At 37.8% G+C, this 23861-nt stretch overlaps 1 protein-coding gene across 1 annotated transcript; it reads left to right on the forward strand.

Annotated features, from left to right (window-relative positions):
* Nucleotides 1-18358: 18358 nt before the first annotated feature.
* Nucleotides 18359-22451, forward strand: CUNH15orf61 (chromosome unknown C15orf61 homolog). Its single transcript, XM_027852127.1, has 2 exons — nucleotides 18359-18789; nucleotides 22227-22451. Exons 1-2 carry the CDS (start codon nucleotides 18441-18443, stop codon nucleotides 22352-22354), a joined length of 477 nt encoding a protein of 158 aa, XP_027707928.1. The 5' UTR covers nucleotides 18359-18440; the 3' UTR covers nucleotides 22355-22451.
* Nucleotides 22452-23861: the final 1410 nt, after the last annotated feature.

Raw genomic sequence — 23861 nt, forward strand, 5'->3', positions numbered from 1 at the left:
AGGACACTTCCCTTCTTTCTTCAATGAGTTCAGAGCCTGACTCACAGTCCTCTTCTTCCAAATTCCTGCCTTCCTACTAAAGGGCTTTGGTATTTATATTGAAACTCTTTTAAATACCCTAAGCTCATAGTCCCTCAACTTACTCATTTAGTATTACCTACTCTTCTACCTTAGCCACACACAAAGATAGTAATATCCTTATCTTGCCATCACCCACAAATGCTCCATGAACTCCTAAATTTCCTTATCTGATTACAATCTATTGCCATTATATTTCTCCATCTGCCTTGCAACCCCAAACCTTGTTCTTCATCCACATGTAAACTCCAATCCTAAACCTGTCAGTTCTTTTGCAAGCTATCACCCTTATACTATCAACATCTGCCTTTTTTCTTCATCTTAACCCCTTGGTGATCCAGTTCAACTTCACACTGTCCTCTCCTCTTGAGTTCCTTGCTCCCTCGTCCTATCACCTATCTTGCCCTGTCAAGCCTTAGCTTGGATCATTTCCACCAATTGCTGCCTTCACTTCTACACATAAACTGCTGAAGGAAACTAGATAAAATCATGAAGCTATGCTAACTGGATTCGCTACAAATTTATGCTACATTATCTCATCTGGGCCCTCACTGCTACTAGGTAATCTTTTTATATCTCCCTAATCAACTCACTATTCCACTCATCACAGAAATTCTTCCAAACCTTTTTTTTTTTTAACATGCCTACTCAATTTTATCTTTGTAATATCTCTCAAATATCTCAGATAAAATTCCACCTTCTACAGGAACCCTTTCCCAACCCTTCTTAATACTAGTTCCCTCTTTCTATTAATTATTCCCTGTTTGTCCTCTACAGAACTTGTTTGCATATAGTTGTTTCCATGTTGTCTCCCCCATTAGATTGTGAGCTCCTTGAGAGCAGGAACTGTCTTTTACCTTCCTTTGTACCCCTGGTACTTAAGTAGTACAATGCCTGGCACATAGTAGGCATTTAATAAATGTTTATTGACTGATTGACTGACCCTCTAAGACTCAGTTTTCTCACTTGCAAAATTAGATGGTTAGACTAAGTAGCCAATAAATACCCTTCCAGCTCTCAATATGTGATCCATGATCCTGTCAAGATAAACTAGTCAACCCCCCCCATTTTATAGAAAAGGAAACTGAGGCCCCAAGACATTATCAGTTGCCAAAAGTCAAAATTGTTTATGGGTTGCAGCGCTGGGGCAAGACTCCTGACCTCCTGCTCCAAGTCTCATTCTTTTATTTTTCTTTTCCATAGTATTTTATTTTTTCCAATTACATGTAAAGGCAATTTTTAACATTCATGTTTAAATAAAATTTTGAGTTCCAAATTTTCCCCCTCCCTAAGATGGTAAGCAATTTGATATAGGTTATATATGTGCAATCCTATAAAACATATTTCCATATTAGTCATGTTGTATAAGAAAAATGATCAAAAGGGGGAAAAAAAACACGAAAAAAAGTGAAAACAGTATGCTTTGATCTGCATTCAGACTCCATCAGTTCTTTCACTGGATGTGAATAGCATTTTTCATCATGAGTCTTTTGGAATTGTCTTGGCTCGTTGTATTGCTGAGAATAGCTAAGTCAATCATATTGGATCATTGAATAATGTTGTTGTTACCGTGTGCAATGTTCTCCTGGTTCTGCTCACTTCAGTTTGCATCACTTCATGTAAGTCTTTCCAGGTTTCTCTGAAGTCAGCCTGTTCATCATTTCCTATAGCATAATAGTATTCCATTACATTCATAAACCACAACTTGTTCAGCCATTCCCCAGTGGATGGGCATCCCCTCAATTTCCAATTCTTTGCCACCACAAAAAGAGGTGCTATAAATATTTTTGTACATGTAGGTCCTTTTCTCTTTTTTATGATCCCTTTGGGATGCAGACCTAGTAGTAATATTGCTGGATCAAAGGTATTGCTATACATATGTGCAGTTTGATTGCCCTTTGGGCATAGTTCCAAATTGTTCTCTGGTATGGTTGGATCAGTTCATAACTCCACATACAGTGCCTCAGTGTCCCAATTTTTCCACATCCTTTCCAACATTTATCATTTTCCTTTTCTGTCATATTAGTCAATATGATAGGTGTGTGGTAGTATTTCAGAGTTGTTTTAATTTGCATTTCTCTAATCAATAGTGATTTAGAGCATTTTTTCATATGACTACAGAAAGCTTTGATTTCTTCAACCAAAAACTGTCTGTTCGTATCCTTTGACCATTTGACAATTGGAGAATGAACAAGTCTCATTCTTCCCAACATACCATACTGCCTCCAACAAACTAAAAGAAACTAAATTATAGCATAGCAAAAATGGTGACTGATAACATGCTGTTATACTTCTCTGAAGATGACACAGTATATCTGTTTGGTGCTGATAAGTGCCAACCTGATGACACTTGCAATCCTGAGCTTCTTTGATGTAGATGAGAAGCAAATGAGATCCCAGTGTCCCTGTGGTGCATAGGTGCTCCATGAACATCTCAGTCATAGTAGGGAGGTGCCCTATAGTTACAGTATTTGCAGCAGATCTAATGTTAAAATTAACCATGCAAAAGTTTTCACTCTAATTCACACAAAAACAAAATTCTGAGATTGACTAGCAATTTTTCATGATTTGATTTATCTGAATAAAACCTATGAGGCTTTGAACCATTAAACATTCGATTTAGTGAGAAAAAAAGAACTGAACAGAAGAATAAACTGAGAAATGGAACAGATTTGTTTCTTGTAATAATTATGAGCAATATCTCAAACTCAGCATCCTTAGACCATTGAGCTGTGTAGGATGAATGTGCTAATTAATCAATTACTACCCAACAATGTACCCTGTTTATTTACTGTAATGCACTAGAAATGTGTGCAGGACTGGTAATTATTAATCATCTTCAGTAACAAATATGACTCAAGTTCACCTTCATATAATTAATAGAGCATATAGTTAGCTTTAATATCTTGTTTTATTAGAAATAGCAATAAGGGATAAAAAGAAAGAGCTGAACCACAAGCTGTGGTTCACTGAGATGCTGGATAGGAATAATGTGAATATTGTCATAGCAGCAGCATTATTCATACCCAGCCAATTTGTTTATCAGCTGCTATTTCCATTAAAATCTAAGGTTCAGGGTGTTGTAACTTGTACAAATTTTAGGCCTGAGATGGACATTGGTGTATTTATTGAGGAGAACATTTTAAAAATTAGGGGAGAAATGAAGTTTGCGATTGTTTAGTTTTTATGTACAGAAATTACTGCTTCAAACAAAATTTTACAAATTCAGCTCACAAAATGACAAAGCTAGAAATGACCTTAGAAGTTGTTAGATCTGAATGCAGATTGAAGTATACTTTTTAAAACTTTATTTTTATTATTTTATTTTGTTTATGTTTTCTTTTGCAACATAGCTAATATGGAAATATGTTTTGCATGACTTCACCTGTATAATCAATATCAAATTGTTTACCTTCTGAAGGAGGGGGGAGGGGTGGGAGGGAGGAAGTAGAGAATTTAGAATTCACAATCTTAAAAAATGATTGTTAAATTTTTTTACATGTAAATGGGAAATATTTAACAAAATAAATAAAAATAATTTTAAAAAAAGAAGTTGGTAGAGGCTCTAATACCAGCACTCTCTCAGTTCAGGTTTGATGTTAGGACAAAATGAACCACTCAAAGTCAGTGAATATTTAACAAGTGGACGTTTACTTTGCCCTAACACAACAAGGACATGCATCAAGGTTATGGGGGCATTTTGCCTCTCTGAATTTGGCACTCCTCAGAAACACACTCTGTCATTACCCATTTGGGCTTCAAAAATCCATCAAGTCTATAGGGTCTAGATACTGTTCTTAGATGACCAGAAAGTTGAGTCAGGGAAGCCATAGCCAATCAAGTCCCAGGGACAACTTTGTCCTAAGCCTACCCCATATTGGCTGGGGATGAGGACAATGGAGAAGAAAACTGCATCAGGGAAGCTGTGGCCAATCTTGTAGGTCAATCAAGTTCCAGGGACATCTTTTCTTCTTTTAGATAAAGCCTCTTCATGTGGGTAGAATGAAAGAAGCTGCTGTCAAAGGTCATTAAGTCCCGATGTCTTCATTTTACTAATGAGAAGACTAAGGAGCAGAGAGGGAGATTGGCTCGTCCAAACCCATACAGCTAATAAGTGGCAGAGTGGAATGCAAACCTGCTTCTTGACTCTAAGCCCAGGTTGCCTCAACTGGTACCAGAGATGACTGAGAACAGATCTCATTGTTCTTTTGAGGTTGATGTCATGAAAAATAACCATTCCCTATTACTTTGGAACTGCCGTCAAAGACAGAATACCAGAATGGAGGGACAATGTGCCTTTCCTATCATGGCATTTCTTGTCTTCATATTGCTTTATGGGAATGTCTTACTGCTAAAATTAAGCTGTGGATGACAGCCGTATTTCTATCAGCATCGTGTATAGCATTGGCTCTAATTTAAATTATGAACTAGTTTTTACCATTGATTGGCTATGGCTTCCCTGACTTAGCTTTCTGGTCATCTAAGGACACAAAAAGTCCCAGCCATGCAGTATCTAATTTTTTACCTAAGTGAATATTTTCAATTTGAGGAAGAAACAAGTATAATGCATGAATTTAAAGCAATTATAGAACAGTCACACATACTGATATTTAACTTAAGAAAATTCAACTATCTTATTAGTGGGAGTGAGATCTTCCCTGGTCAATGACCTATCAGCACTGTGGCAATTCCCTCCTTTTTCCCTCCTTCCCTTTTGCTAAGCAGAAAGAGCAGATCTCTGGACTTTGCACCCTGGAATTCACCCATCAATGAAAGTTCCTTGGGTTTTCTATGTTCTAGGTCCATCAGCCTTTCTTTTCTTAACTATCAGCCCAGATATCTGGTGGAGCTCAGAGCCCTGGCCACACCCCTAGAAGAGTCTGTAATTTGCCTGGTGACAAAGAGACTGTGAGTGTTCCCTGTTATTGTAACATTGGCTAGAACCTTTGTGATTGGAGGGATGGGAAGTTGGGGAGGGGCTGCCTAACATGAGCATTGGAAAACCAGATCCTCCTCTTAAGGAAGGAATCAACCTGCCACTTCCTTCCTTGTTGCTGGTTCATAAAAGAGGTGAGGGGTAGGGAGGCAGCTATAGTTTGTTTTGAACATCAGCCTTGTAAAGAAAATCTTTCCCACAGTTCAAGCTTTCTCAGCTCTTCAGTTTCCTCAATTTGGCCTTTCGGGTGGTAGGAACAGTTAATTTCCCCTTTAAGTTAGGTTCCATCAGAATAAGAAAGTAATGGTAGTTCGAGCTAATTACAAATAGTCAACACTAAAAGGCATTAAACTTATGGCTAGAAGACTAAATGTGTGCCTATTAATAGCAACAGGTTACAAGAAAAGGCTTTGCAATCAATCAACAAGCATTTATTATATTCTACCTAGTATGTGCCAGATACAGTGCTAGGAAGAAGGGGTACAAAGACAAAAATGGAAGCCTACTCTCAAAAAGGTTATATTCTTTTGGGGAATACAGGATATACATTTACCAATTACATACCACCAAAACGCAAAGTAATTTGTGTGAGAGGTACTAATGGCCAGGGGAAGGAATGGATCAGGAAAGGTCAAGCTGTGAGAGCTTTAAACAGCTTGCAAGAAGAGTATTGTATTTGAGCTACTAGAGTTTACTGAGCAAGGGGATGACAGAGTCTGACCTGTATTTTAGGAATATCCCAGTGGCAGCTGTATGGAAGATGAAAAATAGAGGGGAGGGACTTGAGGCAGGGAAACCAATTAGGTGGCAATTGTAAATCCAATTGAGAGGTGATAAAGACCTGAACTAGGATGGGGTCCATGTGTATATAGAGAACTCAGAACCAACAAAACTTGGAAACTGTTTCAAAATATGAGGTGGGTGAGAATCAGAAGTCAAAAATGACTCCAAGATTGAAATACTGTGTGACTAGAAATATGATGGCACCCTCAATAATAATATGGAAGTTCAGAAGAGCAGTGGATTTGATGAGAAAGGCTGTGAGTTCTGTTTTGGAAATACTGAGTTCAAGATGCTTAACAGACATCGAGCCAAGATCTTTTTAGCTTTTGTTGTTGTTTGTCTTTTGTTTTTGAAGAGGACTAGTGACATCATGGGGTGTCTTGAACATTCATGAATTGGATTTAAGTGAGGCAGAGTCATGTAGTCTTCCAGAGTCTTCTGGCATGACAAAAGTTAGGATGACTGCCAATGGCCCGGGATACAGGGTGTAACTGTGGCATCTGTGAGTTGGTCAAACTTTCCATCTTCTGAACCAGGGATTTTAAAGAATTTTTTAGGGAAATTCTGACTAGATTTTTACCTTAAACATTTGACTTTAAAACCTAACCTTGTGAAAGATGCATCTCTGTGCTGAACACACAATTAATTTCACAGTGCAAAGGTTTCAAACTTCTCTATTCCGCATTCTGTCTTACAGACAACCCCTCTTAGGATGAAGGGGTATAGAGGAAAAAGTTAATTCTTATTGTACAATAAATGACAAATCTGCATCTACTGAAACTATAGGTATACTTCCCCTACACACACACACACACACACACACACACACACACACGTTTTCAGAAAACTTGATCTTACAAAACAACCATTTGAAGGTGACTATTTCCATTATAAAATGATTCAAGGTCCCTCTAAATGGAGAGCTCCTTTAGGGCACTTAAATGTTTGTTTATCGATCATTAACTACCTGACAAAGTGGCTGGAGAAGGGGCAGAGAGACTTAGAGCTAAAGTATTGGCACTGAAGATCAACAATGAAGCTAAGGGAACTTGGAAATTCAACAGGACAACATGATTTCTTAAGCAAAAAATTTATTTACACATACTTTTATGCAAACGTATTTCTTGGGTAACTTATAACTACTGCACCCCTAAAAATTCTTATATCTCTGGGTCTGAAGTCTCTTGCTACTTTTAACAGATTCAGCATGTGTGGTTTGGGATATAATTCTGCTCATCACAGCTTGAGTTCCCACCAATGCAATACTCTTTATTTACAGACCATGTCAACCATATATGCAATAGCAAAAGCATTTAATTAGCACATAAAACTTTGAAAGGATCAAGAAGTAGAGTCATTGTTTTCCTCCATCCACAAATGAGTGCAAACCTTTCATAGGCTCCACAGGATAACTAAGATCTAACCCTATCTTAACGCCCACTAATTCCATGGCAAAATGGGGAATTCAGTTGCTTTAGAACTCATGGCCCAAGAGTAAAAGCTTAGTACTCAATGCCCTCTGCCCCATGAAGTTCTCCATAATTCTCTTGGGTCAGCTGGGATCTATCAAAACTTCCCTGCTCAGGTCTGGTGCCTTCAGGATTCTTGCCAAGTTCAGGGAATCCATGACAGTTATACTCAATGTGCTCCCCCTGCCGTCTTGCTATTTTGACCATAGCTTACAACTTGCCTCTGCTCACTCCTATGGACCCTTTGGGCAGCCCTGATTTTTTACTTTTCCATGTGATGCCCACTCTTTATTTTTCCTTTTCTAAGTTTATATCTCATGAAGCAAACCTTGTACCCAAGCAGAAGGACCCACAGGAATCTGACTTCCTGGAGCTTTCTCCAGTAAACAGAAGATCCCTTTTCTCATCACTATGCACACTTGAAGCTACATTAGAAAGTTCCCATCAAGGACAAGGTAACCCCTGGTTCTATTACATCTCCCCCAAGTGAAAAATAAATTGGAGTCTCTGCAAATCACAACAGGTGCATAGGAATATCCCAAATCATCTACCATAAATATCCATTAATTTGAAAATAGCATAGTCATGGGGATTTATTCCAAATATATAAGTCACGTGCAGGTACATAGATCCTAACATTCATGTTAAGGTTGCATGCAATAGACTGGTTTCAATAGCGATATATAATAAACTGTTCATCTATCCTGAATATCTGAGGACATATTGTTGCCCAGCCACTGTCCCCTACTACTCACCTGAAATAGTACCATCCTTTGGACCAGAAACCATGTTACCCTCCCTGGATGAGTTAACCCACTCAGCTTCGTAATTCTTCTCTGGGGTTGAGCTTGATTAGTTACTAATTAAGTATAAATTCACTTAACTGACTACGTATCTAGTTATCATCAATGTTTTATATTCATCCACCACAGATGTCTTGCCATTCTCTCTGCTATGGGTTAATCCCACTTTTGACCTCTTATCCTGGGAACAGTAATCAAATCAATATTACCATTGCTTCTGGAAAGTGTATGACAATTGAGTGCCCTATGGCTCAATTCATCATCATTCCTGTGACTTCATAGACAGAACTTCTTTTCCTCAGGGAAGAAGCACCAATCCACTAGATGTGTTATCTCTTCATATTAGAATGTCAGCTCCTTGACCTAGGAACTGTCCCATATTTGACCTTGGGCAAGTCACTAAACCTTTCTCAGCCTCAGTTGTTATATGTGTAAAATGGAGAAAATAACAGCACCTACCCCAGAGGGTTCCTGAAAAGATCAAATATGTTATATGTAAGGCAGGGAAAGGAACAGGCTCTAGTGCCCATTACATACCAGATGCCTTATAATATTTCACTTGATTTTCACTTCAACTCTAGGGGGTAGGTGCCGTTACTACTCCCATTTTACACTTGAGAAAACAAAGGCAGAGGTTGAGTAACTTGTCCAGAGTCACATATCCAGTAAGTGTATGAGGCTGGATTTGACCTCAGGTCTTCCTGATTTTAGGCTGAGTACTCCATCTATTCAGATACCCCAGAGCACTTTGTCAAACTTAAAGCACTCTATAAATGTTAGCTATTATGATATCTCCTGTGCCTAATAGTGCCTGACACATAGGAGGTGATTAACAAATATTTTTCATTCACTGACCTCATGTTAAGGTCATCTATAAAGTATACATGATATTAATTCTGTCAAAGAGGCCTTTCCCTTCACTGTACCAGTAGGCCAAGGGGCGGCCCAATGGTTCGGCTTCAGCAGCCACCAGTGGAAAGCCCAGGATCTTCCCCTCCCCCCTGCCCCCCAGAGCTCCCCTTGGAATGGCAGGAACAGGCCTCAGGGAATACTTCATCTACCATTCTGAAATCACACTGCCTACTTCCCATCAGGTGCTGGATGCTCACTCTTATCTGGAAGGGTCCATCTCAGAATATCTTTTTGATTCTTCTCTCTTCTGGAGGTAATCTAGAGCCCTACTCTACTCAGAACCTTAGGCCCACTAGCCCATTTCCAATAGTTATCTGCTCTGCCATTATTCTCCAAGGTCCACAGGGCTTTATATACTATCTATAACTTTGCCTACCAGACTTTAAGTGCCACCTAGCCTTGCAATTTGCCGCAAAGTGGAACCCTCCTTTATATGTTGTCTCCCCTAATTAGAGTGTGAAAGCGGAGACAGTCTCATTTTTCTATTTGTATATCCAGCACAGGGCTTACTACAAAATAAGTGCTTAATAAATTCTTTTATTTCATTCCACTCAATGGATATCATTGGGATACATGTACAACCTTCTTTTATATTACCCCTAAGGCATCACATGTTGGTCTGATCACTGGTTGGATAGTTTAGGCATTTTTATGGTATCCCACTGATACTTCCATACCCTCAGTTATCCTCATAGTCACTGGTCTTCAGTTTCAACCTTGAACTCATGAAAGACCCAGCCCAACATATGTCACTATCCCCTAATAAGTGAGGTTATGTAGGTAGCTTCCTTTCCCATCTGTAATACTTGGTGGAAAATAAATGGCCTTTGAATTCAGCACTCTACCATGTTTGGGCAGAGATTTCTCTAAGACCGGGGCAGTGCTGGTAGTTTCCCTTACCCCCAAGAAAGTACCAACATGCAATTTCACCTTCATCTGGATCCTGACCCAGATCCTGAACATATCACCATCACCTGGAGACAAATGTCCATTTGTTGGATGAGTCTTTCCCTATTTGCAGTAGGTGACAGTGATGTACCATTTTTGCAAGGCTCCATCCTTTCTCTAGGGCTTTTTTTTGCAGACAGGCAGATTGCCTAATTTGGTACAAGATGTCTCTCCACATTCTCTTGTGTTTTCCCTGTAGACTGAGATTTCATAGCAGAATTCTAACCCTTACTAGATTTGCTGACAATGAACCTGGGCATCATAATATTGTTTGTTCCTCATAACTAGGTCATAGGCCTCTTTCAACAGATCTCATAACAGAGATGTACTGGCAGTGACTCTACATATTCTCTCCATCTTCTAAGGTTCCAAAGCTCTGATCAATAGGCAAACATAGCTCTCACCCAAATATTAGTTGGTACAGAGGAGAGCCAGTGGGGTCCTTCTTGGTGGTTTTATAAGAGTGTACTAGAAAAGCCACTTGCTGGCTCCACTGTATCTTTGCTTCAGGCCTCATCGACCTCAGCATATTCTATAATGTGTAGTTACTTGTTTTGACTTAGGGGCTCCTTGAGGAAGACAAACTATAATTCTAGATTTCTGCCAAAGCTGGTGCCTCTTTGAGTAGATCATTCCCAAAATCACTCCTTAAAGTAGATGTGTAATAACTGGTCATCATTTTTATTCTCGCCCTTATTCCATTCATCCATTCATAATGTACAACATTGCTTTGATGGATTATGCTAGGTGACTGGGATCAGTACTTGCTCTCAAGAAACTTATATTCTGTGTGGGGAACAACACGTAAATACCAATAAAAAACAAAGGAATAGGGAGGAGAGAGCAATAACAACCGAGGAAAATCAGGAAAGGTCTCATGTAGGACATGACAGTTGAGCTGAGCCTTGAAAATTCTAAGAAGCAGAGGCGAAGACAGAGGACATTCCAGGCTTGGGGGGCGCAGATTGTATAAAAGTATGGAGGGATAAAAGATAACATACAGGGAAGAGCTAGTAGGCTGGTTTGGCTGAAATGTCATGATCTCTACAACCATCATTACTGTCATTATCAAACATTCAGTACTATGCTGGGGAGTGAGAGGAGGGGAAAGAGTAGGTGACACCTGAACCTCACTTTCATCTGAACTGGTCAAAGGAGGGTAGACTACACATTCACAAAGTTTGATACAGAAATACATTCATTCAACAGGAAACAGGAAGGAATGAGGAAAAGGAAGAGAGGGGAATAAGAGGAAGGGTAGATCTAAGGAAGTATTAGCCATAAACAAAACAAACTAACCTCAGAGAATGGAAAAGGAAGAGGGGTTTAAAGGAAAGAAAGAAAAGGTAAGAACCCATTCCCTGGGGTCAAGTGAAAGACAAGAGGGGCTGGCCTGGAAGCAGAAGCAAATCACATCAAGTATAGAGGGCTGGTGATAAGGACACTCCTCATTCACCACCTTCTTCTTTGTAAAGTGAGGACTGGAAGCAAAGAGAGGAAAAAGTGTAAGAGAAAATAATAAAGGAAAATACACAAGTAATAATCATAACTGTGAGTGTGGAGGGGATGAAATCACTCATAAAATAGAAAAAGATAGCAAATTGATTTAAAAAGCAGAAACACTATATTGCTTACAAAGAAACACTATTAAAGAATAATAGTTAAAGGACTAGAGCAAAATCTATTGTACTTAAGCTGAAGTTAAAAAGGTAGGAGAAGCTATCATAATCTTAAATAAGACAGCAGAAAAAAATAGATTTGATTAAACAGATAAACAAGGAAACTACATTATGCTGAAATGTACCATAGAAAATGAATTAATATCAGTCTATAACATATTCACCAAGTGGCACAGTACCTAAATATTGAAAGGAAAATCTAAATGGCTTACAAGGAGAAACAGTAAAAATAAAATAATGAGGGGCAGTTAGGTGGCGCAGTAGATAGAGCATTAGCCTTGAAGTCAGGAGGACCTGAGGTCAAATTCGACCTCAGACACGTAACATTTATTAGCTGTGTGACTCTGGGCAAGTCTCTTAACCCCAATTGCCTCACCAAAAAAATGAAAAAATAACAAATAAAACAATGAGAGAGATTGCTGTACCCCTCTCAAGCCTAGACAAATGTAACCAAGAAATATGCAAGAAAGAAGTCAAGGACTGAAGTAGAATTTTAGAAAAGTTAGATATGATAGACTTCTGGTTATTATTGGATGGGAAAATAAATAGGTCTACATATTTCTCAGCTATGCATGACGCTTTTACAAAAATCAACCATGAATTAGGGCATAAAAACCTTACAAACAAATGCAAAAAAACAGTGATAGTAAATATTTCCTTTACATTGTGGTCACATGATGAAATAAAAATTAGATTTAATAAAGGGTCATTGAAGAAAGGATAAAAAAATTAACGAGAGAGTAAATAATTTAATCCTAAAGAACTGGTGGGTCAAACAGCAAATCACAGAAATAATAATTTCATTAAAGATAATGACAACAATGAAAACAATATACCAAAATGTGTGGGATGCAAGCAAAGCAGTACCAGAGGAAAATTTATAGCTCTAAACACTTTAATCAATAAAAGAAAGGATAAGTTAAAAAACTGGGCATACCTCTAAAAAAAAACCTAGAAAAATAGCAAGTTTAAAACCCCAATTAGTCAACAAAGTAGAAATTTTAAAATCAAAAAAGAGATTAACAAAATTGAAAGCAAAAAAAATTCCTAGCTCAATTAATAAATAAAACTAGGAGCTACTTTTTTTTTAACAATAAAAAAGATAACCATTAGCTAATTTGATTTTTAAAATGAGGAAAGGAAGATGACCAATATCAATAATGAAAAAGGAGAATTCAAAACAAATTGAGAAAAAATAAAAGAAATTATTTTCTAAAACTGTTTTGCCCAATTTCATGCCAATAAAACTAACAACCTAAAAAAAATGAGTAGCTAAAAAAAAATTTAAATGCCCATATTGCCAGAACAACAAATAGAGAATTAAAATAACCTAATCTTAGAAAAAGAAATTGTGCAAGCCATAAATGAAAAACCCAGGATGAATTAGATCTATAAGTGAATTCTATTAAATATTCAAAGAATAATTAATACCAATATTATAGTTTTTTTTAAAAGAAAAAAAAGGGTCCTACCAAATTCTTTCTACAATATAAATTATGTTCTGATACCTTAACCAGGGAGAATCAAAACAGAGAAATAAAACTACAGTCAATATCCTTATCAAACATTGATGTAAAATCTTTAAACAAAACATAAGAGAATGACTACAGCAACATATCACAAAGATTACATGCTATGACTAGGTTGAATTTATACAAGGAATGAAGGACTGCTGATTCAATATTAGGAAAACTATCAACATAATAGATCATATTAATAAAAACAAAAATTATATGATTATATCAATAGAGTCAGAAAAAAGCTTTTGACAAAATACAAAATTCATTCCTGTTAAAAATACTAGAAAATAAAGGAATATACAGACTTTTCCTTAATATGATAAGTAGGGTCTCTCTAAAACCAAGAGCCAGTAATACATGTAATGGGGATAATCTAGAGACCTTTCCAATAAGACCAAGGGAAAAGCACAGATATCCATTATTACCAATATTATTTTGATACAGTGCTGGAAAGCCAAGTTATAACAACAAACAAGAAAAAGAAATTGAGAATAGTATAGGCAAAGAAGAAACAAAATTATCATTTTTTGCAAATGATTTTTTGAGAACCAGCAAGTTAAATAAAAAATTAATTGAAATAATTTCATCAAAGTTATAGAACATAAATATGCACACATCATCAGCATTTCTGTATATTGGCAACAAAACCCAGCAGGAAGATACAGAAAGAGAAATTCGATTTAAAATAATTACAAAATGGGTAATAGCTAGTATTTATATATATAGTATTTATAGTATGTATATAGTTATATAGCATTTTAAGGTTTGTAAAGCAATTTACATGTGTTATCTCTTTCCGATCCTCACAACATCTCCGGTGCTGTTATCATCCCCATTTGACAGATGTGGAAACTGAGACTGAAAGAGGTTAAGTGACTTTCCCAGAGTCACACAGCTACTAAATGTCTGAGTCAGAATTTGAATTCAGTTCTTTCTGACTCCAAGTCCAGCACTTTATGCACTTTGCCACCTAGATACCTCCACAAATATATAAAAAATACTTGGCAGTCTACTTGCCAACATACAGTCAGCAACAATATGACTATATTTGTGAAATACTCTTAACAGAAATAAAGACAAACATAAGTAACTGGATAAATATTACTTGCTTATGAGTAGGCTGGACCAATATAATAAACATTACAACACTATCTAAATCAATTTACTTATTCAGTGCCATACCAATCAAACTCCCAAAGCTCTACTTTATAGAGCTGGAAAAAATAATAATGAAATTCATCTGGGGGGGGGAGGGAGTAGAGAATCTCAAGGAAAATAATGAAAAAAGTGGGAAAGAAGAAAGCCTAGTGGTATCAAGCTATATTACAAAATAGTAATCATCAAAGAGATTTGGTACTGGTTAAGAAATACAAAGGTTAAGAATATAAAGTAGAATATATTAGGTACACAATATACAGAAGCAAATGAAACCTAGCCTGGTGTTTGATAACCCAAAGATCCTTCCTATTGGAATAAGACCACATATTCAGCAAAAAACTATTTGGGAAATTATAAATAGGGTGAATGTAGTTTTTTGGCAAAAACTAGGTAAAGATCAACATCTCACACCATGTACCAAGATAAACTCCAAATGGGTACTTGACTTAAACATATAATATGACATCATAAACAAATTAAAGGAGAAGGGAAGAAATTCCTTTCACATCTATGGATAGGAGAAGAACTCATGACCAACCAAAGGAGAAGATCACTGAAGATAAAATGGATCACTTCATTACATGAAATTATAAACCTTCTGTACAAATAAAATGAACGCAGTTAAAATTAAGAAACAGATAACTGAGAAAAATATTTGCAGCAAGTTTCTCTGACAATCTCATTTCCAAGATGCATTAGGAACTGCTTCAAATTGATAAGAATTAGGAGCAATTCCCCGACTAATAAATAGTCAGAAGACATAAACAGGCAGTTTTCTAAGAAGATATCCAAGCTGTCAATAGTCATACAAATATTAATCACTAAGAATTGGATAAATGCATTTAAAACAATTTTGAGGTTCCACCCCACACCAGTCAGACTGGCAAAATTTACAATATGGGAAAACGACCCGTTGGAGGAGCAGTGGGGAAACAGGCACACTGATGGTACTGTTAGTAAAGCTGCAAGTTGGTCTACTCATTCTGGAAAACAATATGGAACTATGACTCAAATGTCATTAAACTATGCTTACCTTTTGACTCACTACTAGGCCTATACTATCACAGAAATCAAAGAAGGAGTAGAGGATCCTGTATGTACATAGATATTTATAGCAGCTTTTTCTGTGGTCACAAAGAACTGGGGAATGGCTGAACAAAGTATGGAATATGAATGTAATAGAATACTATTGTGCTGTAAGAAACAATAAAGAGGATAGTTTTAGAGAAACTTACAAAGACTTAGATGATCTGATGTAGCATGACATAAACAAAACCAAAACAATTTGTAAGCCCATTGATGTCAGGTAGACAAAGCTAGAACAATCTGTAAGCTCACTGCTGTCAGGAACTGTCTTTTGCCTCTTTTTGTATATATAAAAAGAGATTGTAAATTGTAAAATACTGTATGAATGTAAATTATTAGCAATTTGTTGTTGTTGTTCAGTCATTTCAATTGTGTCTGACTCTTCATGATCTCATTTTGGGGTTTTCTTGGCAAAGATATTGAAGTAGTTTGCCATTTCCTCCTCTGGTTCATTTTACAGATGAGGAAACTGAGGCAAACAGGGGTAAATGACTTGCCCAGGTTCACACAGCTACTAAGTCTTCTTGACTCCAGACCTGGTGCTTTATCCATTGTGCCACCTAGCTGCCCATCATTAGCAGTAGTAATTAAGAAACCCTCAGCCATATTTTCCCCTCCAAGTTAAACTTCTTTTTAATGTTCTTTTTCAACTGTGGAAGACAGAAGTCAGTCTGGTACAGTAGAAGGTACAGCAGCCCCGGACTCGGGGTAGTTGGTTTCAAATCGTGCCTCTGCCATGTGTTACTTGGGCAAGTCTCTTTATTTCTTTGGATCTCAGTTCCCTCAAATATAAAATGAGGGGATTGCCTAGATGGCCTCTAAGATACCTTTCTAGCTATGATCCTATTCACCTATTGGAAAGGAGATGACCACTGAGCCAAAGGAAAAGAAAAGTGAATGATAAGCAATACTATACATTTTCTTCTCTGCCTCCTTTTTCTGCATTGATAAAAGGTAAAAAAGGATTTTAGCGGCAAAAATAGGGTGAATGTATAGACTTAATATGAAATCTCTAAATGTAAAAACCTATCTGTTTTCCCCTGTCCTTTGGAGGCTTGAACTAGGTAGTTTTAGGGCAAAGCTAGGGAAATACTCCATTACCAAGTAGATATCTTATTTCAAAAGGCTCATATAAAGCGTATCTCTTTATACTTATATAAAATATAACAAGAACAAGACAGGGCTGTTGTTTTTCTTACCTAATAAGGAGATCCATAATGGATTTTTAAGTTTCAGGGATCAACTGCTGTGATCTCTCACAAACTGTCACTTGATATCAATCAGATCCTGGGTGGAATTCATCTTATAAGGATAGACTTGCTAAATTGAAGATGGGGAAGTAGGAAGAGAGTCCCAACACAGTTATGATCAAAGAAGGCACACCAAATAAAAGATACACCTACCTGGCTTTGTATCTTCTTTGGATTTAATCAGAGTAGTCTCTCTGAGGACACATTTTTATTTACCTTATATTTATTAAGTGCCTATGGTACAATGAACTGTTATCTTCTAAGGAAGACATAATGATAATCAACTTTAAAGTTTGCAGAGCTCTTTACAAACATCTCATATGATCAAGTATCAACCAATAATAGGATCACAGATCTAGAGAGGGATGAGACCTCAAAGGCCATCTAGCCCAATCCCCCTTATTTTACACATAAGAAATCTGTGGGCCACCGAGTTTAAATAAACTCTCCTACCACATAGGAAGAATTTAAAGGTCCTCAGACTAAAAATAATTTCTTTTTTTTTTCCCATTGTGCCATGTTGCCTCAATAAAAAACAAAAACTACTACCCTCAAGGAGCTTACATTCTACTAGGGGTGATTATAAAAAAACCACACACAAAGAAGTAATGCATATTGGAACATGATAAATACATGAGAGGTACACAGAAAATGTTGTGAGTTTAGATGCAGTGATTGAGGGAGGAACAGGGTCAAAATACCATTTGGGTTGGATCTTGAAGAATGGGTAAGGATAGCAACAGGCGGATATGGGGGATGATATCCTCCAGCAGGAGTGGGGAACCTGAGGCCTCCAGGCTACATGTGCCCTTCTAGGTCCTTGTGTGCTGCCTTTTGACTGAGTCCAAGTTTTACAGAACAAATACTTTTAGTAAGGGGATTTGTTCTGTCAAGTTTGGATTCAATCAAAGGGCCACATTTGAGGACCTAGATGACCATATGTGGCCTCGAGGCCGAAGGTTCCTCACTTCTGTTCTACAGTCTATAATCTAGACACTGGGAACTATGCAAATAAAGAGGCAGAGACAGAGGTCGAAATAGTAGCCATGGTGTCCTTATTTTCTAATAAATTCCTACATGGCTTGTCATCCAACAGATCAAAGACAGATCTTTTTGTCTTTGTATCCCTAACCTGCTACAGTATCCCTAGTCTTACACATAACTGTTGCTTAAATACATAATTGTTATTGATTGTTGGTTGAGCTAGCACGAGAACAATTAGCGTGAAATAAGGCTGGAAAGGTAGGATGAAGCCAGATTTGGAGGGCCTATAAGTTTGCTGTCTATTTAACAGGCTGTGGGTAGCCACTTAAAGGCTTCGAGGTGATGGCTGAAGTGTGAACAACCGCAGTGAGAGCAGGAATGAGGCCATTCAAAGGTTGAAGAGGAGGGCCTGCTCTCCCAATCTCTTAGCAAATCCCCTCCCTCTTTCGCCTTCCCTTTGTCAGGGGTGGGGTGGGGGTGGGGTGTGTGAGAGGAGGTCTTCCCACACAGGCTTTGCTTTTTTCCTTTTGGTTGCAAGAGTCCTCTGATTCTCCCGAACTTCCCATCTCTTCCCCCTTAACCCAAGGAGAGTACGCGTAACTGTGCGCATGCCTCCATATGCAAGCGTTAGCTTGACACTGCGGTGCAGTCTCACGCGCACGGAGCGCCTAGTGAGTTGAGGACCTGTGCGCATGCGCTAAGCCTTCCCTTCCGAGCGATGGACGGAGGAGCAGGGGGCAGGAGCGGGAGCACTCTCGTTTGCTGCGCGCACGCGCAATCCTGAGCTTCGTCCCTGAAGGCGGGGGAGGGGCGGCTCCCGGGAGAGGAACGCCCATGGAGTTATTGAGGCGGGTTCACGAGGCCGCCCTGCGGCTGGTACTGCTGCTGAGCCCCCGGGGCGCCGCCTCGGCCACAGAACCCAAGCCCCGCGCCTCGGAGGTGCTCACTCAGCACCTGCTGCAGCGGCGCCTGCCTCACTGGACCTCATTCTGCGTCCCCTACAGCGCCGTGCACAACGACCAGTTCGGCCTCTCCCACTTCAACTGGGAGGTGCAGGGGGCCAACTACCACGTCCTGCGCACCGGCTGCTTCCCCTTCATCAAGTACCACTGTTCCAAGGCGCCCTGGCAGGACCTGGACCGGCAGGACCAGTTCTTCACAGCGCTGAAAGTCATCAACCTCGGTGAGGGAGGCGTTGGGAGGAGTAGGAGGTAGAGGAGGAGGAGGGAGAAGGGTCAAGGGCCGGGCTGCTGGCGAAGGGCTTGTGAATCGCCCCGCCCCCTTCGCTACAAGCCCCACCTCTTTATAACAAGCCCCGCCCTCTCTGCGCAGGTCGCCCCACCTTGCCCACTGCGCATCACCTGCCTCGGGCGGGCTCTTACTTCCCCCTCCCTTTTCATAGAGGCCTGGGTCACTCCGCAGGAATGGAGAGTGGATAGTGAGGGGGAGTGGAAGCCGTCCCCAGGAAAAAGTGGATTTGAAATAAAGGAGTTTCTTCCCTGTATGGATTATGCCTGTAAAAACTGGCACCCCAGTGTAAGCCGTAAGAAAGCTTAAACCATGTGCGTCTCTATCAGGGGTCCGTGAACCTGATTCTTTCTTTTGTTGTTGTTCTTTTTACATTTGATAACCAACATGTCAGCATGCAAGTATTAAGTTATCTACTGTGTGCCAGGCACTGTGCTAAACGCTGGGGATCCAAATAGAGGCAAAATTGTATCTGCCCTCAAGGATCTTACAGTCAATATAACTAGTTTCCTTTGTCTCCTACGAATTAAATTCTGTGTATTTAAAAACATCTTGAGGGAGGGTCTATAGACTTCGCCAGATTGCTAAAGGGGATCCATGACATACACAAAGAAGGATAAAAACACCTTAGGTAATAAAGGTTGATATAAAATCTCAGGAGTTTGTTTTGTGAGTCAAAAGCAGGAAATAGATTTTCATCTTTAATTTCACTGGATAGTTTTGTTCTAACAGTTTATTAAAAAGGAATCTAGTACGTTGTGCTTTGTATTCTGTTTTGGTGAGGTTTTCATATATTGGGGAATTCAGAGAGTGGCTTGATACTCATCAGTGAACAAGTATTTATTAAGAGCCTATTTGTGTGGCAGTCACCTTTGGTAGGGGCTGGAGTTACAATGAAAAAGAATAAAAAATATCCTTATCAGTAAGGAGTTTACATTCTTGGATTAGGTGGAGTGTGGCACTGATTAGTGTCTATGCAGATTTTATCAGTTGGTGAAAAGTTTATAAACCTAAAGGTGTTTTTGAACCAATCAACAAGGATCATATTTAGGTACAGGTGTCAGCTCATTCACAGTTGAGGCTTTTGGAGCCAGAAAAATGTTACCCAATTGTGATATTTTTAAAGGCAAACTGTAGTACATCTATCTTATTAGCTATACTGTGCTAATATTGCTATAGCCTGATAGCTAATTAAATTTAAATATTGCATATGTATATTTATGATAACTGCATAAGTTAATTATAGAATTTATGAAATAATGTTACACAAACTCTACCCTAGGTTCTGTCAGGTATTAATGAAGATAATTTGCTAAGTATGGTTTGCAGATGAAAAACTTATATTTTTGTTACTTATTTGGATGACAGAGTTTTGGTGGGGGTAGGGGGGTACAGTCTTCAGAGATGGAATTCAAGGAGAATTTACTGACCTGAAAGAAATTTGAGTATAGGATTAAGTTTACCAAGAAAAAAATACATTGGAGGGCTTGACTTCAATACTTCAAGGATCCATGATTTTGTCAATATAGCTATTTCCTCCACTGATGAAGGTTGCAACCATTCTAGATCCTAATAGTAATCATCAAGGTCTTCTAAAAGTTGCAGTAGCAAAAAAAAAAAAAAAAAATCATCATTTGGTGGCCAACCTTCTTTAGTTGGTCCTAGCTACACATATGTTAATCTGTTTGGAGGACATTGTGAAGGGTTTCCAGCTTGATAGACCCTGCTGGAGTTTGTGGGTCACTTGTATGGTTGTTCAGATTCCAAGATTGTCTCTCCGGATCATCATGGTAACAGGGTGAAGCACTGGAGTAGTACTCTTGTAGAGACAGATTTTACTGATTTGCACAACATTTAAGTACCTGCTATGTGCTTGACTGTGGTGGACTCTGAGATTCAAAGACAAAAATAAAACATCCTCTGCCTTCTAGGAGTTTACTTTCTGTTGGAGAAAAAAAATCCTTCCACCCCTATGTAAGTAAGAAAGAATAGTTTAGGACAGATGGCCAAAGATTTGGGGTTAGTTTAGACCACAAGCTGAATATAATTTTTCAAAGGTACTATTATAAATCTGATATCAGTTGGAATGGGAAGAGGCCAAACCTGTTAACAGGAATTAAGCGTTCAAGACACCTCCCACTATAAAGGAATAAACCAGGCTGGCTGATTGTGGCTTCTTAGGGTAAGGCCACGGACCTAATCTGTGATTATGGCCATTGGTAGAGGGAGCTAGTTCCTTATGAGTAACTTCTCCACCACGGCAGGTATCGAAACAGTATACAACTTAGGAGAGTTGTCCCCTGCTCACTCAGGAGCACACATGGCCAGTGTGCCTTATAGAAAAGGAGGAAAACTGCCTCTGTGAATTTGTTGATTTTACTACTAACTGGATGCAAAAAGTGGTTTTCTAGATTGATAGCTCATGGTTTGTTTATGCTTTATTTCCCTACCCAAAAGTGCCTATATATGATAATATGTAAAATCATTTTAATAGTATTTAATATATAAAAATTTAAATAAAAATTAAATCTAATTTAAATACATTTAAATTAGACATTTAGATACCTATATCTTGTGTTTTTCCATGTTAATTATTTTAGATTGTAAGCTCAAGAGAGGGAAATAATTGTGACTTTAACTTAATGAGTTTATTATCATTGCCATTTGCATAGGAATGCTTGATAATTGTCTCTGGATAATATGTTTATTTTCCTGTATCCCAAATAGGAAATAATCTCACCAATCATTTTCAAATTTTGACCAAAGATATTTATATTAGATCAATAGAATTTATTTCTATTTCAAATCAATTGAAATAGAAGATTGTTTTCTAATTGCAGTTATAAAATACTTAAATATTTTTTCTCAAAAATATAGAATTCTCAGACTTGTTTTGACTTAAATTTAAAAGAGATATTTATTCTAATTCAAAAACTTATTTTAGCCAGCAGTCCCATTGTCTGTGTGAAAGAACTAAAGAGCCTTGATAATTTAAGCGCAAGACTAATAAATAATAAGAGATCTCATCTAGCATAATTAAATGTACCACTCTGTGTAGTAATATATAATTACGTTCTAAGGATTATGAGGAAATGAATTAGTGTTAACTACTTTGAGCTTTTCAGATAGGTAGAAAAAAAGATTTTTAGGCCTACAAAGTTTTCACCAACATTGCTCATTCAAAGAGATGATACATGTCTTGACATCCTGAACATTGCTTTAGATATCTTCGCACATTGGTTGGTTGATAATGTTAAAAATTTTCAATTGAAGTTCCTAGATGGTTGGGACTATTTTATGTATTCTACTCTGTACAGAATATTATATACATGTTTAGCAAATGTCAGTGATATTTGTTCATTTCTTTTCTAGGCATTCCAACTTTATTATATGGACTTGGCTCCTTGTTATTTGCCAGAGTCACAGAGACTGTTCATACCAGTTATGGACCAATAACAGTTTATTTTCTAAATAAAGAAGATGAAGGTGCCATGTACTAAAACTGTGCATTGAAGAGCCCAACAGCTAGTGGGTTTTCTCATGTGTTTAAAAGTAATATTTATTTTCGTTCCTTTAAAATAAAACTTTTTAAAAACACTCTTTTCATTTCTTATTTTAAGATAAATCATTGCCCTTAAGAGGCTTAGCTTTTCATAGGTTGATATATATGTTGCTTACTTTATTCAGCCGGTGGGAACTTCAAACACCTGGATGTTCACATTGCTATTTTTTCCTAAAGGTAGGTAAATTTCAGATAAAAAAATTAAAATGAATACGGATTCCTATTATTAGATATTAGCAATTTAAATAAACTCTTTAAAGATAAAGGCCTAAACTAGGTAGGAGAGGGACTTGAAGGCTTAAAGTAACATAGAAAGCTGAAGTGTGATTTGGAAACCATTTCTAGGTAATTAGCTATAGGAAAAGTAAGAGTGAATTCTTAGTATAAAATCCAGACCACCCAAGTGTTCAATTCAAGATGGAATATTTTAAAAGCCTTGAACTATACTATGCAATGCTAGTGATGCCTTTTTATTGCTTATGGATTCAAGTACTATATTAAGCATATTTAAAATGTAATAATAGGGGCAGCTAGGTGGCAAAGTCGATAGAGCACCAGCCCTGGATTCAGGAGGACCTAAGTTCAAAACCTGCTTCAAACACATAACACTTACTAGCTGTGTGACCCTGGGCAAGTCACTTAACCCCATTGCCTAACCAAAAAAAAACAAAGATTTTAAAAAATGTAATAATAAAAACTGACATTTATGTAGCAGTAGGCTTACAAAGCACTTTGTTATATTGCCAGTTGCATACATTGCCAGTTGATCTTTGAAACAAACCTATGAAGTAGGTACCATAGTTATTGTCCCCAATAGAAGAGGAAACTAAGTCTTAAAGGGGTCATGGTCTTGGTCATATAGTTAGTTTCAAAGGTGATATTCAAATTTGTCTTTCCCAAGAGCGTCCAGTATTTTTAAAATTATAATTGCTGTAAAATTAATGAAACTATACTCCAGTTATAAGGATAAGATAATCTAATGTTAAAATTGGGGGGGGAGGTTATTTCTAGAAAAATTATATTTTATAATGAAAAATTGTTAAGGAAGGGCTTCATATATCCCTCATGCCATAGTTATCTTGAGCTTGTTCGGTCAATCTTGTGTTAATGAACCTCTGTGAATGTAGCTAGGCTGGTCCTTGAACATCAGAAAAAGTCCATCACTAGGCCCCTACTTGAATCTCTTCCAGGTTGATAGGACCTCCTAAAACCAGTACTTTGCTAAACCAGCTTCCAAAACCCCGTAGTCATCTTAGTACTGGCAGAGTAACTTTATGATTATAAGCTTTTTAACAGTCATTTTAAAGGTGGGAAAATAGTTTTGGTTCTGAGCTTATTAAATAAAATTTCATTGTAGTTTTGAAAGCCCTGTAATTTTAAAAAAATCATTCTGCTTAGCAGTTGTGAAATACTCAAGCTGAATGGTAAATTTCAGAAATAGGCAA

Source organism: Vombatus ursinus, unplaced genomic scaffold (assembly GCF_900497805.2).
Source record: "Vombatus ursinus unplaced genomic scaffold, bare-nosed wombat genome assembly UNPS02009205.1, whole genome shotgun sequence".
NCBI lineage: Eukaryota > Metazoa > Chordata > Mammalia > Diprotodontia > Vombatidae > Vombatus > Vombatus ursinus.

Excerpts from the sequence above, each read along its gene's own strand:
- CUNH15orf61 (XM_027852127.1), top strand. The coding sequence starts at position 18,441 with ATGGAGTTATTGAGGCGGGTTCACGAGGCCGCCCTGCGGCTGGTACTG. Across the intron at positions 18,790-22,226 it reads GCTGAAAGTCATCAACCTCG|GCATTCCAACTTTATTATAT; the intron begins GTGAGGGAGGCG and ends TTTCTTTTCTAG.